Source organism: Cynocephalus volans, chromosome 12 (genome assembly GCF_027409185.1).
Source record: "Cynocephalus volans isolate mCynVol1 chromosome 12, mCynVol1.pri, whole genome shotgun sequence".
NCBI lineage: Eukaryota > Metazoa > Chordata > Mammalia > Dermoptera > Cynocephalidae > Cynocephalus > Cynocephalus volans.
This window is the reverse complement of record NC_084471.1, coordinates 34,150,173-34,167,083: the sequence shown is the minus strand read 5'-3', so window position 1 is coordinate 34,167,083 and position 16,911 is coordinate 34,150,173. Positions and strand designations below refer to the sequence as shown.

The following is a 16,911-nucleotide window of genomic DNA, read 5'->3' as shown; positions in this document are numbered from 1 at the left end:
ATGGTTATACAATCCCATTTCCCATAGTCACCTATAATCTTGCTTTGCTTCTCAATGACAACAGGTTTTAAAGTATTATTACCACCAGATAAATGGAATAAATGGACACAAAATAGACAGCTGCATGCATACTGATGTGATTGCTGGCACAGTCCATTCCCTGAAGATTAGAGATACCACTGAGTGAGCATCACTTCCCAGTCAGACAACTTCCACATATTATCTCATTTAATCCTTGCATTCTTCCAACTATGTACTAAAACTCTTACTGTCCCATTATACAGGTGAGGATATTGAGGCTGTGAGAAAGAAAATAAGCAATATGCCATGGTCCTGGTGAATAACAGAGCTAGGATTGAAGCCTCATTCGAGGACCAATGTCCATGCTCCTTCCAGTCTATATAAAACCAATGAGTCAAACACTTTGCACAAAGTACTAAATAGTATAGCAGAAAAGCATGTGTTAATTTTGAAAAATATTTTTACAATAGCACAATTATGTAAATGACAATCACAAACCAGATAGACAACATATAGTTTCTAGGTTTAAAAAGGAAGGAAGGGAAGAAACAAGGAAAGAAGGACAGAAAAAGAGCAAGGGAGAGAGAGAGGGAGGCTGCAATGTATTATTCTTCCATTTCACAGAAGGTTAAAAAAAGGTTGAGCCAAGTTAAACAAATTACCTAAGACCCCACGGCAAGCTAGAGTCAAGAGCCAGAGGTAAAACCAGGTGCTTTTGACAAAAAATACGTGCTCTTTCCATTCTCCCTTGACAAGTAGCAATATTTCTATGGATACTGAAAATGACTTCTTCCAAATGAAGAAAAGTAGGGAATCACTCATTCATTCAAAATGGGAAGGACTCATGTTCTGTCCCCCCAATTCCAGGTATAGCATAGAGCTTAGGAATGCGGGTTCGGGATCCTGACCACCTGGTTCATATGCCAGCCCTACCACGCATTAGCTCTGTGACCTTGTGAACATGATGAAAGTAACATTGCTCTAGGTAAACTCTCTTGAGATGATAACTTTACACATTTATCTTTTTTCAGTTTTTGTTAAAGTAAGGAATGAAAACATTTAGATTACTCAGGACTAAAGAGAATTTGAGGCCTGAGTTATTTGGATAAATTGCTTCAATTTTCCTTTTCACTCTCACAATAGAGACTTTTAATTAAAATCACTTTCTTTAAGAAAGTGATAACTATTGATAAGCATTGCATTACAATTTGTTTAATGTTAACAACAATAGTAAATGTTTATTTGGTATTTCCCTTGTGTCAGGCACTGGATGAAGTGCTTTTTGTGAATTATTTCATCTAACCACCTATGAGAAATGTACTATTGCTCAGCCTGTTTGGCAGATGGGGAAATTGAGGCTCAGAGGTTTGTGTGCTCAGCCAACCAAAGCAGACCATCTGACTTCAGAGTCTGTTTGGTGTACCATGCCTGTTCTGTAGTCTCCCTCACCTGCATTCAGATGATGCTGAGACTTTCTAGCTAACAATTTCATTTGCACCAAACTGCTGATGAGTAAGTTACAATGATGCTGCTGATAAGGATGCGCTGAAAGTCTTTTGTTTAAAAAAATCATAACATGAAAGCAGAAAATAATTTTTTACTGTTAATGCAGTTGGATTGCCAAGGAATTACTAAGCAAAGAGCACAACATAAATGACTGTTAGCTTTAAAACCCAGACATAAGCATAAGAGCATTATTATATAGTTTTCTAATATGATCACAGCCATTTAAAACTGGGCAGTTTTAAAACAAAACAGCATGTAAAGAGGGTCAAAGCAAATTGATCAAGGCAATCTTTGCAACATCTTTCTTTTTCCAAGAAGTTATTTTGAAACACAATTTTAAAAGATTCTAAAATCTGCCCTCTGCCAACAGAGTACTACTTTATCTGAAAGACAGCAAGGTTTCGGCAGTACAGTAATTCTTAATTCCACAAAGTAAAATGACATTTTTACAGTTTGCAATGGGCCTCCCTTACAAACGTCAGATGAGTCAGGCGTGGGGCTTCCATTTGACAGCTATGGAGACTGGGGTGGGAGAGGCTGGTGATGAAGCCTGGGCCCCCTGATAGGTGGGAGCGTCATTCATCCACAGCCGTTTACACTTCGGGGCAGTACTGAGGAGATGGGGTCACAAGCTACCTGTCATTCAACCAGAAGACTAGCTTTGCCTGCTCTCAGTCCTCCTGGTATAAGATTAAAACCCATCATCATCTCCCCACGCAAATTCAGAGGGAAAAAAAAGAAACTCAAGCCTTAACAGTTTGTATGTATATGCACGTGTGTCTAAACATGAGTGCAGATATACCTGAGCAGTTTGCAGCACAGTGCCTCATCCATAGTGAGTAACCGACAGATGTTAACTTATTAACTAGTCTTATTATTTCCTCATTCAGTAAGATGCTCTTTCACTTCTTAAGCACTTGTCTTTTGGCCTATTTTGTATAACTGTTTCCTTTCACAGAAAGGGAAAAAAGGTAAAGGAGATAAAATTGGGGGAAATTTGTTAATTTGCTAAGTGTTTATGAGTGTTAAAGAAGGTAGATAATGTACAAATAAGGAAGTTAAGCTATTAGTTGCTAGGGATTATTTTAACTTATTTATTCATGTAAACTCTAAAGCCAAAGCCAAGCATACGAATTTACTTCTCATAGCATATGGATTTGCCGTAATCTTCTGTAATTTGCTACTCTAACAGAGAAGGAAATTATTATCTATTAAGTGCCAGCTGCTGTGACATTAGACAGTCTATCTCATGTAATCATCACATCAATACTACTACTAGGTAGTTACTTCCGTGCCCATTTTAATGACTGAGAAAGCAAAGTTCAGAGAAAAAAGCTTATTGAAGGTCATACAGCTATGAAGTGGCAGAACCAATACTGCATTTTATCTACAACTCAGTCCAACGTTTCCTATTCCCTCCCATGGTCTCTAGTTTCAATCAGTAAATGATGTGGCGTATTCGCTGAAAATTAATACTGGAAATGGTGAGCAAGTAGCCTTTCCAAACATCAACACAACACATTTGTGGGCACAATCAACCTAGAACAATTGTTAAAATTTTGCCGTCAAAAAAAGAAAGAAAAGCTTGTTTAAAAAAAAAAAAAAGTATCAGTACCTAACAACCTGAATTAGGCATTCATTCACTTCAGAAGATTCCATACGCATTTACTGAGTGTCTAGTATGAGCCACTCTGCTATGCAACTGCAATAATGAAATTTTTGTTGTCCAAATTCTATTACTGGAAGCTGTTTTTAATATCTGAATTGCATTTGTTTTTGATTCAGTGTTCTGGTAAACAGAATGTGTATCTTTGAGGTACTGAATAAGCCACATTAATGCACTGTGTTTGTGCCAGCTGAATCTCTGTGTGATAATTGGCAATAAATGCCTGGGATCAGCAGGGGAAAGATCTTAGTTTCCTCATCTGTGAAATGGGACTTAAAAACATAGTACCTACCTCCCAGACTAAAAGTTCTATGAATTAATTAATCTTCGAACTGTTTTCTATTAAGTGCCATTTTGGCATGATCTATTATCATCAGAATAGTTTGATTTTACATAACAATAGTGGAAGCTATTTAAAATGGCTACACATTTAAATGTCAAACACTTGACACAGTGTACAGTAAATTTCACATTCCTTCAGGATGAATCATTTATGTGTAACATTTATAGAAAAGTATAAACAATAAATGGTCAAATCAGTTTTGGATTTAAAAGTCTATCTAATTCTTTAAAAATAAAAAAAGTAAATAAAGAAATGCAAAGGGCTTAGAACAGATCCTCATATTTTGAGTATTGTATAAGAACTTGCTATTATGAGAAGCTATTTGTAATTTTAAATTAAAATTAAAATCTACAGTGAAATGAACATATTCATGAAATAAATCAAGCCAAAAAAGAAAAAAAGACCCAAGTTTCAAATGGAAAAAAAAAGTCCACTACTTTTTAAGTATTGTTAGGGCACAGAGCACTATGGCTTCAGTACATTACAAACAAACAGGTACTTTCCTAGGCAGGGATTGAGAATAAAAAAAAAAAAAAAAAAGAAAAACCCTTATAATTTGTTACAAAAACAACAGAAGAATTATATAAACCTATGTTGTAGTTCTGTGCTTTTCTACACAGAATTAATTTCATCCAAATATGGAAAACATCATGCTAATAACCTCCTTTTCATTTTTCATGGATGTTTCCTAACCCCTTTATTATCCTTGCATTTCATTCTCCACTTTGGACCACCTGGAAATAGAAAGTACCAGCCATTCCCCAGGACTGTGATAATTTATCTTTCTAACAAACAACAGAATGCCATATGTGTTAGGATCAGTCCTCTGCCTAACAGAACACATCAAAGATCTCTGCGCAGGGCTCACCAAATACAGCAGTTTTCTGAAATTGCCAGAGATCCAAACTAAAGCAATCACGGTGGTTTTGGCTGGTCATCGCACATGGAAATCCCTAATGTATTTACTGTTTCAGAAGTATTACATTGTAGGTTTATACAGAACCATAAATAATGATGTATGACTGCTGAGGTTTGTTTTGCAATCCTTGAGTTTTCTAAATCACATTAGAAAATATTTTATATGAAAACATCTCTACCCTTCCTCCCTCTGCCCATCTAAAGTTCTGCAGTGAATATAATTTTTAACAGTCAGGATATCCATATGACAACACATCCCAGGAGGGTTGCAGGCCCTTATAACAAAGCACATTTCTCTGTTAATACTCTTCTTGGAAGCCAAGGAATCTGTGTGTTTTCACAAGGCAGTTGTGTGGGAGGACATTGAGAAAGGGACCCCAAGTAAACCGTGGAAAACAGCACAGTAGGTTCCCAAGAGGTGCCTTTACAATACACAAGCACTATTCAGTTGTGATTGTTAGTGGCAACACGGTTTACCACGCAAACACTCACATTTAGATGAAACAAGCCAATAATGAGATGCCATTCAGCCCCAGAGTTACACTGAAATGGAAAGGTCTTTGCTCTAGGGATTTTATGTCAAGGTGAAGAAGAGGCAAAAGTTCTAAGCACTCAGAGGGCTTTTGTTCAGAATATGAACTTCTACTCCTGAAAAGGCAATATGGTATGTGTATAGAAGACAAACACAAGGCCCCCGTTCCAGGCTGTGCTCTCTTTTGTCCCAGGTTTGCACAGGGACACTATTATGCAGTGGGGATAGCCTTTCCACAAAGGTGAATGAGGCTTGCTTTTTCAAGCAAGTGCTGCTGATGGGTTTACAGTTGCCTTTTCACGCCCTTTTGCATGGTCACCCTAGAGAGCAGAGGTATTCTTTGCAAGGCAGCCAGCAGATTTTTGAGTTGCTGTCTGTGTACCCGTTACACAGAAAAGGCAGTCTAAGTGCTCCCTCTCCATACAACCATGTTCTAATCAGCAGTGCCCAAGAGCCCCAAGACAACAACTGCAGGTGAAAGTCAAGTGCTGAATTCCTACATCCAGATAACCCAATAACAGTTACTGCTAATTTTTAATTGTCTAGCGTATTGCCTCAATTATGAACTTTGTTTTAGTGGGTAGGTCACTGGACTCTGCCTGCGCTTACAAGAGAAGAGCATAATTGTTGTCGTGGCCCTATTTTCTGAGGAATCTGTGGTCTCTTGGCTGGAGGAGGCTCCAGCTAATCTTTGAATATTCTCATGTCATCAAAGACTGCCATGGCTGACTTCTAAGGAAAAGCTGCTGCTGGCTATCGGGATTGCCTCCACCCTCAGCTAAGGAAAGGCAGTGGCCAAATGGTACTCCAGGGATGGTACTGGACCCTGACAAAAGCCAGGGGAAGGAGAGACTTGGCAAAGTATCACCCCGAGGAACTGTCTGTCCCTGAGGTTCCCTCCGCTTTCCACCTGTGTCCCCCCTCCAGCTGCAGCCTCTCATTTTTACTATCTTCTCAGGATTAACTCTAGGGCATGATTCAGAGATACTAAAACTCAGTGACTTGCCCAAGGTCACATACCTGCAGGCAGTGCCAAGCCCAGCACCGTTCTTCTGATTCTCCACACTAATGCTCTTTCTACATCATCAGATTCCTCCTTCGTTTGCTCTCTCCATTTTAACTCCATGCACACAGACTTTGAAGAATGCAGGAGCAGAAAAGAACAGGCAAATACAGGAAAGCATTACCTTTCGTAAGCTTATCTCCTCTGGCTGTCTGACTTTGCCTTAGGATTCTTCCTGACTTCCAGAACTTAAAAGCTTAGATGAGAGAAAGTAAAGATCCTCTTCAACCATGGATTTTGCTAAAATAGCTAAGTGTACATACCGTTCTTATTATAGAGAAATATCAAGCAGTAGGTGAAATGGCTAAAAGTAGAACTGTCTAAATTTAAATCTTCGTTTCTCCTCATTGGCTGGTTCATAATCATAAAGCAATAGTTATAATTTGTACTCACACTGAAGCAATGGCTACATAAATCTCAGAACTAAAGAAGGCTTACATGCCATCTGGTTCAAATTTCTTTTTTACTATACCTTAGAAATGGAGAATTTTAGAACTGGAAGGCACTTAGAAATCACCTAGTCCTACATTCTCCTTTTACAATTAGGCAAACTGAGATTCAGAGAGGTTCTAATAACTTCCCAAAGTCATACAATTTGGAATCCAGGTCAATAAAAAGAATTCAGTCTCCTAATACACACGCCAAGGTGGCAGCCTAGAAAAATAGTAAAATGTAACCAAAGGATAAAGAGAGCTACATAAAGAACAGTCTTCCTTCAGATGACATACATTGCAACTTTTAAAAAAGAACCATAAGGCCTAATTATAAGAAAATTATCCCCACCCCTTTTTTTCTGTGCAGAAAGAAATAGGCAGAGATGGGATAATGACAGTTCTCTCAAACTCCCAGACCCTGTAAACAGTTTTTAGTATGCCCATAATTAAGTGAAAAGACAAAAACAGCTTGCTGCATCTATAAATCAGCAAGGCTACAGTCAATGGTTTCTATGAAACAAAGTCTATACAAAACAACCCTGAAAGCTGAATATATTATAAAAGCATCTTGGTGTTCCCTCAATTTGTTTTATAAATTGTTCTGACTACACAGGTGACTAAGACCAAGAACAGAGTCTCCAGCAGCTGCTCATGATTCATGTAGGAGAAAAGAACGATAAAAGACCACTCCTCAGAGATTTATATCCAAATGTCTTACCCTAATTTACAAAAGGGAACATTAAGGTGATAGAGAAAAGAAAAGAAGAGTACCAAACTTGCATAATGGAAAAAAAAAAGTCACTGCATGTTGCCTGGTAAAGACAACAAAGACACCCTGCAGAAATGAATGCATGGCCTCACTCAGTAGTGCAAGTGCAAGAACACCAGGGATAGGAAGCTGATCAAGTCTCTTTAGTCTAAAATAAAATAAAATAAACCCTTAGAATCATACAAGGAGAACCCAGAAAGCCAAAGTGTGGAAATATGGAACTGAGTCAGAGATAGTGATACTATTTCCATTTTCTATTTCTATTTACTATTCCAAATCTCTCATTCATTTTTACTTTTAAAGAAAAACCCTCAAGACTTAACATCACTCATGCCCACATACCCACCTTTGTTTTCACACATTCCCGATTTGACATGTGTTAATTACGGTCTGTAAACAGAGATCAGCCTATAATCAGAGGCACTGAACTGAGGGATTCAGATTTAGGAAAACTTAATCTCTGTGCTTTGCTCATTAAGCATCATTTATCTGTGATTGCCAGTTTTTCTCTAGCTTGTAAAAGTCAGCTGGCAGGTAAATCGTCTCAGGAACAATAAATTCTGACTATAACTACAGTAAACCACTGTGCTAGGATAGAGACCTATAAAATCTTGCTTAGTCTTTACAACCACCATGTGAGAAAAATCTTTATAACTATTTTATAATCATTATACAGATTACAAAATGGAAATCCCAAGAAGTTGAACCACTTGCATAAGGTCATTTGTTTCATAAGTGGTAGAATAGAAATGAGAATCTAAGTCTTCAGAGGCTAGAGCCTAGAATCCTTCCGCCAACCATATTTTAGACGTGGAAAGAGAAGCTCCTATGCAGTGGGATTCACCAGCCCATGAAAGAAACCTGCAATACTCAGACTTGCTATTTGGGCGGGATTTTTTATTAAATGTTATTTATGGTGATGGAAAGATTTCAATCACCTGTCATTAAAGAACAAATGTGACTCACAATTTGCTATCTTCACATCAACAGTTAGACATAAATAAAATGTAGCAATTTTAATTGGTTTGGCCCAGACGTTCAGATTTCCATATGGTTATTGTCCTTGTTTTATGTTAAATGTAATCGACTTAGCACTTGGGTTTTAAAGTCTTGGCAGAATATAGCAATTAAAAGCTACATAAATTAGAACTATTCAAAGCACATACTCCAAATTAAGTGATCTTAAGTACAAGAGTAAAAAATGCTCTTTTCATGAACATGTTAATTTTCTCTATATAGTAAACTTGCATCGTGATCCACATGACAAACTTCATACAAAGAAAAAAGGGATATTTTCTTTGGAATAGCAAATTCTATTTGCTTTTTCTTTGAGAGACACAGTGTGCCCCAAATGGCCTTTTCTACATTGTTTGCAAGATGACTCTTTCCTACATCAGTATTTCTGAAACTAAGAGTCAGGACAACTCTCACAAACCATCCCAAAACTAAAATGTAAGCACAACATTGATAAATGAGGCAGCAGGCACAGTAAGTTGATGGTAATTTTAAGCAGCTCTTAAATGGTGTTGCAAAATATAGCACCCCAATTGTTATTTAATATACAACACTATCTCAGAGTATTATGTTTAAAAATGGTTATACACTGAAAGAGACGTTCTTTCTAAGCCAGAGCTTAATTCCCCTTAGAAACTGTAAAACCACACAATATGGATAAAATAAATCAAACAGAAATCTGAAAAATGCAAAATAAATTCATTTCTGTAGATTTGTGATTAAATTTATTGTCACAATTGCTCCTCATGATGATTGCCTGTGTAATTATTTTCCTAATACTGAAGTCCATCACACATGCTAAATAAATGAATCATTCATCAAACCCAAAGTGGTTGTTGATGGAATGTTCACACTTATTTAGCTTGATTGAAAGGCCAGAATGCCTGGTATCCACATGATTCTTGGAGAGCTGTGTAATTCAAATTAAAGTCCTTTTAAAAATATTATTAATACATTCTCATTTTATATATTGGGTAACAGGAAAGTACAGAAACAGCTGCCTTATAACAAAACTCTGGTATTGATGCCGTGTTTATAAATGACAATTTAAACTATTGAATATTAATAGATATTCCTCCCTGGCAAGGATAAAATTAGATTCAGAACAACAAATACCACTTCTTTGTGTCGATTTCTTTATGATACCCTCCATCCATGCAGAGTTGCACAGAAAATATCTTTGTAACTTTTTGATTAGAAAATTTGACAATATGAAAGAGGATCTAATTCCCTCCTCCATTTTAACTGATTATTTTATTGATTTTGTGCTACTTCCAGAGTCCCCTTTTCCAGTGATAGGAATGTGGAATTGCTAGAAGTATCCTTAAAGGAAACCTTGAAGGTCATTAGCTCCTAGGCAATGAATGCCTTCATTCAACATGAGCACTGTCCTCCTTTGCCTGCAAGTTCCCCCAAAGGGCCTGCACTTTAACTTGGTCTGAACAGGTCACATTTCTAAAATACTTAGCTGTCTCAAATGTCTCTGATCGGCAGCACTGAGTCACTAAGGCACAGCCTCAGTGTTCAAGCTAGATTGACCTCTTTCTAGTTTTCAATGGAATTATTCCATATAATCGGATTTACACAGCCATTTAATCAAAGCGAGAAAGGAGATTACAGAGCTCACATTTGTTTTGCAAAGCAAGGGTGCAAGGATCATCAATCCCACTGACTCTCGGGCTGACTCGATAGTACACTGCCCCGCTTTGGAGTGTTGGACATTAACCTGATCCTGTGTTCTTGTTTAAATAGGAAGGTTTAGGCTCTTTTCCTGAACTGGAAGTAGCGGCTTCTCCACCCAGACCTCACCACTACCATTCATGTGAGCAGATGCTACTATAAAAAAGAATAGGTTCTCCACCCTTGTTTATTATTCCACAAAGCAGAAAGATTGTACAAATCAAGTGATTACAATAAAACTTTTCTTTGACGCAAGAAACTTTATCATCTACATTTCAACAGTACACTGTGGTCATCCCAGGTGTGGTGTACAGTGCTGTGCCTAAAAACTAACCTGCTTGCAAGAGAGGAGATAGGCACTCTGCCTCTCTTCGTCTTAAAGACTCTGAGAGTGTTTTAGAGACTACACAAACCTCCTTTTAGCCAGGCAATGTCCCTTCCTCCTGCCCTATTCCACACCGGTGCAAAGGGCTCGATTCTTCCTATTTCCTTCCTAACGCGTACATTTCCAGGCCTAGACATGTATTTAAGATAGGATGCTGAGCAGGTCATTTAATAAAGCATTTTCAGCATGTCGATGCCTTCATTCTAAACTGACAATTTGTACAAATCCCCAATTTTCCTCGCCGCCCCCCACCCCCTCCCGACACATTTCAGGAATTGCAATCTCCAATAGAACCTCTGGGGGGTAAAAGGGCAGCCTTACCCAACCCGCGGCAGATAACACAGAACAATTCCCAAGGGGAAAAGTGAGAAGCCATAAGTACCGCCAGTAGTGAAAAGAACTGGGGACGGGGATACGGTGGCGGCCCTTTCCAATCGACTAGCCAGATATTCGTTTCGTTTCAAGGGAAAAACATTTTAATTGTAATCTTGGGCCGTGCTTTACCCACAGTGCTTTATATACAATGCACAGTTTAGCAGCACTGGGAATTATCTCAATAATTATCATTAGAGGTGCCGATTTATTTAAAAAAAAAAAAAAAAACAAAACTTTTTCTCTTTTGTAGTGGTAGAAGGTGCATGCACTGTGGAAGTATTACCCCCATCTAGAGGTCTCTGGACAGCCCATCCCCACCCACGAACTAGGCAAACGCCGCGGGGAGCCAAGTTTCCCGGGCGGGCCGGGCAGGTTCCACGCCCCGCCGAGCGCTGCCTGCCGCTTAGGAGCTCCGGGTTGGCTTGGCTCCCGGGGCTGCACCCGCGTCCGCCCCGCGCCCCGCGCCCACCTGGGAGCTGCACAAATAAATCTGCGTGCGAGAGCGAGCGCGGGTGGCGCGTGGGGAGCTGTTTCATAATCTCTCAGAATCTACGGGAAAATGTCTCCCGTGCAAAGACTTGCCTTCCCGTGATAAGTTAAACCCCTGTGCCGGAGAGCGGATCCTTCCAGCAGATGGGAACTGAGGTTTCCGACTGACAGCTCTAAACTAAACTGCTGCGGCTCCAGACTTGACACCCGCTCCCTCTCATCACTCCCACTCCTTTTCTGGCTCACCCGGCCGGGAGGCTGGGGCTCGCACCCCACGCCCGCCTGCCCCACACCCCCTTGGCTCACCGGGCTGGCACAGCCCAGCATGCCCCGGCCTCCCCCGGGCTCCGGACGCGATTTTCTTGGACAGCCTGCGAGCTCCCCGGCGCGCCCTACTCACTTGTGTCTTCTTCATAAGGAAAGGCAGCACTGCGATCCAGCCCAGGCAGCGGTGTGGCGACTCCGTTTAGCTGTTCTGGAGCTCCAGCATATTGCACGAGCAGCGGCGGCAGATAGTCCACGCATTGGGCAGCCCGAGCGCAGCGCCCTCTCCACGGCTCGTGCTTCCCGCGGCGCTCCTGGTCCAGGCGCGAGGTGGCGAGTGAAGCCCGGGCCGCCCCGCCGCCAGCGCTTTTATATAGCTCGCTCCCGCCTGCTCCGGACACGCCTCCTTGCCTTCCGGAGCCCCGGGGAGGCGAGATGCAGGCAGGGGCGCGGCGGGGAGACCCGTGAAGGCTGCCAGAGCACGGTGAATGCCCCAGAAGTTGTTTGAACCAGGCCAAGCGCGTCTCCTCGCCTGACGCACCGGCGGAGGCCACGAGGACGCCGGGCTCCCGGCGCGAAGCTCAGCAACCTGCAGCCGCTGCTCGCGGAGCGTGCCGGGCGCGGCGATTCTCAATTCGACCTCCCCGCCGGGGCTCACCTGGCACCGCTGGGGGACAGGCGAAATACCTCGCGCGCTGGAGAGGGCCCCGGAGTTCCCTCCTTTATGCAGAATCAGTGCGGGAGAGGAGTTAGCTTGGTTCCAAGCAAAGAATTCACCCCGCCCCGCCTTGGGGAAATAAAAAAAGTTTAATTAGGATCTATAGTTAGGCCATTGTCTTACCCCTCTGTTTTTTTTTTTTTTTTAAACAATTTCTTTGGTGAATGAATATTAAAAGAATTGTTGACTCAAGGTTAAGTATTGTTAAGGGAGATGCTATTTTCAGAATGTTTTCCTGCTGTCTCTTTAGAAATTAAGATTGAAAGCGAAGCCATGGATAAACGTGCAGGTCGCGAACACAGCCAGGGTTTTGAAAGCTGTGCTTTTTTCTTAGAGAAGGTTTTGAAATCAGACAGATAATGCAACAATAATAGTAGCTATTACATGATGCACTTATTATGTACCAGGTGCCATGCTAAGAACTTCACATAGATTATCTCATTCAATCTTTTTTTTTTTTTTTTACAAACCTATTGTATAGATCCTATTATTTTTATTCCCATCTTATGAATGATGAAACACAGGCTTAGAAAGGTTAATTTTCCGAAAGAACTACAGCTAGTAAATGGCAGAGCTCTCATTTAAATCTAGATCTCTGGCTTTTTGTCCTTTAAAAAATAGTTAAAACGAATATTTTATTGATTCTCCAAAATGCTTCTATATTTGTTCTAATAACCAGAGAACATTAAAAAGCATTCAGTATTTTTTTAAAAGAAGGTGTGAACTAGACATTAACATCGGTAATCTTTGGGAGCAAAAATAATGTATAAATTTAGGAATTAGTTATCTTTTTTCCTTTTTTAAAAAAATTTATCCTTTTTTTGTTTCTTGCGGGGACGGGGGCTAGTTACTTTAGTAAGAGAGTAGGATTCCAAATTTACCTTAATATTCAGGTGACTTTGTTAAAAATGAATATGCCAAACCTTTAACCGTAAGAGAAGAAACTAGATAAATTTTGAAGTTCATTGTATTAGTTTTCTAATGCCGCTGTAACAAAATAATACAAACTTACTGGCTTACAACAACACCAATTTATCCTAGAGTTGGAGGTCAAAAGTCCAAAATGGCTCTCATTGGGTTAAAATCAAGTAGTTGGTAGGGCTGCATTCCTTTCTGGAAGCTCTAGGTAAGAATCTATTTCCTTGCCTTTCCCAGTTTTAGAGGCTATTCACATTCCTTGGCTGATAGCTCCCTTCACCTGTAAAGCCAGTAATGGTGAGTTGAGTCCTTCTCACATAAAACCACTCTCACCTCCTTCCCTTCTGCCTCCCTCTTCCACTTCTAAGGACCTTTGTGATTACAGGTGAGCCCACCCAGATAATCCACGATAATCTCTCTGTTTTAAGGTCAATTGTTTAGCAAGCTTAATTTCATCTGCAGCCTTAGATTCCCTTTTGTGTAATTGCCACATAATATAAAATATTCACAGATTCCAGGGATTAGGACGTGGATATCTTTGGGGGTCTATGATTCTGTCTGCTAACACTCAACAGCAAACAAATCTGGGGAGAACAGGAGTGGAAATATTGACGCAGTATGTCACCGTGTGTCTCTCATCAAGTGCTTCACTCCAAGTGGCTTCGGAGCTCCGACCTAGAAGATGACCTCCTCCTCCATAGTTACAAAAATAAATATTTGAGAAAAGGAACATGAGGAAAGTTGAAAGTGTTAAATAATTGCTTTTACTTTCAATCAAAAAGGTGCTGCGATCATTTTAAACAAAAGTGGAAAGAAGATTGAAAACAGCAGCAAATATGACAGTAGTAGAAAATCATTTAAGTAATGGCTCCTCCCTGGTAATCCCGATCTTAACCCAGCCAGCTGTCAGGCATAATTTCGCTTTGCCAGAATCTTCCAAACAGCTGAATATATGTTATGTACAAAGGAGCTATGTTCCTGAAAGTTACCGTTATAGTCTAATGGGAAGAAAGATGATTTTGAGGAAGGGTGGTTCTATTTCAGTTTCTACTGCAGGCCCTAAGATCCTGCTTCAAATCCAGGGTTTAGCAGGGTGGCATCCATAACCACAAAGGTTCTCAAGATGATTTTAGGTGACACACAGTGGAACATTTTTGTTTATTTTATCAGTGAGTATATATTAAAATGTATGTAGATAGATAGCACATCAAACATGATTCTAAGCTTTTATTCAGAATTAGTATAAATAAATAAAATATCAAATATCAAAAAGACTTGCTTAATTGGGGTATCTGAGGCATAGCAAATGTTTTTCATTTTAAGAGTTTCTTTTGAAGTCAAGCATTTTATATTCCCCCCAGCTTTATTAAGGTATATTTGACAAATAAAAATTGTATATATTTACCATGCACGATGTGATGTTTTCATATATGTGTACATTGTGAAATTAGTAAATCAGGCTAATTAACATATCCATCACCTTATACTTATCATTTTTGGAGAGTAAGAACATTTAGTTCTACTCTCTTAGCAATTTTCAAGTAGACAATACACTATTATTAACTGTACTCAGCATGCTATACAGTAGATCATCCTGTCTCACTGAAAATTTATATCCTTTGACGAATACATCCTCATTTCCCCTCTAGAAAAATAAATTTAGTGTCAATTTACACTCTTTTTAATGTATAACATTAAGTAAATAATAGATAGTACTAAAGGAAGATGGATATGACAAAAATCATCAAGATTTATCACTACTAATTTTATGAGACTGATAGGAAGGAATGGCCTAATAGGTTGGATCAGGTTTAAACAAACCAGCCAGTGGACCTATCAGAAATTCAGTCCAATTTCTTCTCGTTCAACTTGACAATGCATGCTATATTCATTCCTACCACGCACCTTCACTCTCTTCTCTCCCTTCCTCCCGCCTTTCCTTCTTTTCCCTTTCAGTTCTCTGTCTCCTGCCACTTCCATGACTCTGTGGCTCATTCCACATTAATATCATCACTGGCTTTCTCACCCATAACCCTGTATCTTTTTGTTTTCCTCATATTTCTGCATAACAATTTTGCTGTGTAATCGTGTTACTTGAAATTAAATCAAAGGAATATAAAAGCAGATATCAAAAGGATTAGTAAGAGCTATGCAAATCACAGATTGTAGGTAAGCTCATCAGGATGTCAGAAGAGGGTTAGAAAGACTGGGATCTCTTCTTAAGTCTGGTTTTTGAGAGGTGATACAAGCAAGCATTCAGTCCCTTAGCAGAAGAAAACCAGGGAACTATTTAAAAGTGAACAAGAGGCAGGGCTAAGTCCCAGGTGGACAGGAGGCATGGGAATATTTTCTCATGGAAATAAGCTCCCGTGATACAGTTTGGGGAGTTTAACATTTACCACGGTGGGTAGAAAATCTTCCCATGATTTTTTAGTCTTTACATGCATGCTTTCAGTGCTAGTTGTTTCTTCATGCTGTTTTTGATTAATGTAATTGTTGGAAAGACTTTTTTTTTTTTAGCTTTATCATTTTTCTTGTTTATAGGAGGCAGGTTTAAGAAATAAATCTTGTAAGTCTTGTGCCTGTCAAACACCTCTTGTCCCCCACTTTGTGGCTGTCCTCTTTTAAATACGCATATTGTTTTTAGTATCCTCCTTCAAAACAATTGCACTCCAAATCAAAAACTGATATTGTGTGACCAAGCCAGACCAGAGGAATGCTGTTCATTCCTGTCTTGGGGTGTCTGGAGGAGGGGAAAAAGGAGAGGAAAAGAATCACTCTTTGATCATGTACCTTCCTCTGCTGAAAACTCTTTGGTGGCTTGCCATTGCTCCTGGGAAAAGGAAGTAAGTACATTAGCAAAGCCTTCAAGGCCTCCGGGATCTGGCCCCTCCTCACCTCTCCAAAGTCAAGTCATACTGTGCACCTGTGCTCCAGAGGCAAGGACCTTCTTTGTGGTCCTCATAATTCCCTCCCATCTCAGAACACTGCCTATAACCTTCCTTGTGCTGAACCACTTTGCTGATCCTCTCATCTTTGCCTAGTAAATATCTACTCATACTTAGATCTCAGCTCAATATTCCTTATAATCCCTTCCTCAGGGAGGCTTTCCCTCATCTCTTTGATTGGTCAATTCTCCTTTTATTATAAACTCAAGCATGAATCCCTTTTTAAGAAAACAGCTGCAGTTTTCCATTTTTTTATGTGTGATTATTTGGTTAAAGTCCCCATGACTGTCCTTGCTTATTATTTTATCTTCAGTGTCTAGTACAGTGAACAGAACACAGTGAATCTCTTAAATATTGGTCTAATTAGGTTACTGATGCCAGATATGGGGCAGAAATTGGGCTAAGCCCTTAACTTAACTATATCACCAACTTCTCACAATAATCATGTAAGGGAGATAATTTTTCTATTTGACAAATAAGGGAACTGAGAATCAACTAAGTAAAGTGCTTTGCCCAAGATCCCTCATCTGGTAAGTGGAAAAAGCATGATCTAACCCAGACATATGGACTATGGTTAGGAATGTTTTTTTAAAATTTTTACTTTAATCTGGTCAGCACTTTCTCTTATGGCTCTTATTCAATTATGAGCAGCCGGCTATCACTTTGAGAATTCACACTCTATTCTGTCTTTCAGGAGAGACTGTTATTCACAAAGCTCTGTTCTCCCACCTTCTCCCACCTCCATTACAGGAGTGCACTTAGGACCCAGATCTGCCCAATCCCTGATTGGTTGAGGGATGGGTACATCAAGTGAGGTGGACCAATCAGAATCCATTTGGGAACTTTTCTGCTAGAATCAAGGGGAGTC

At 39.8% G+C, this 16,911-nt stretch overlaps 1 protein-coding gene across 1 annotated transcript in view; it reads right to left on the bottom strand.

Moving 5' to 3' along the window:
* The window catches only part of KITLG (KIT ligand), a 71,007-nt gene extending 59,765 nt beyond the window's left edge, over positions 1-11,242 (bottom strand). Inside the window, exons 1-2 of the mRNA XM_063115646.1 lie at positions 11,033-11,242; positions 6,007-6,121 (exon numbers count right to left, since the gene is read on the bottom strand). Coding sequence (XP_062971716.1) covers positions 6,007-6,121; positions 11,033-11,242 — 325 coding nt within the window. The remainder of the gene's footprint in view (positions 1-6,006; positions 6,122-11,032) is intronic.
* Between the last annotated feature and the right edge of the window lie 5,669 nt (positions 11,243-16,911).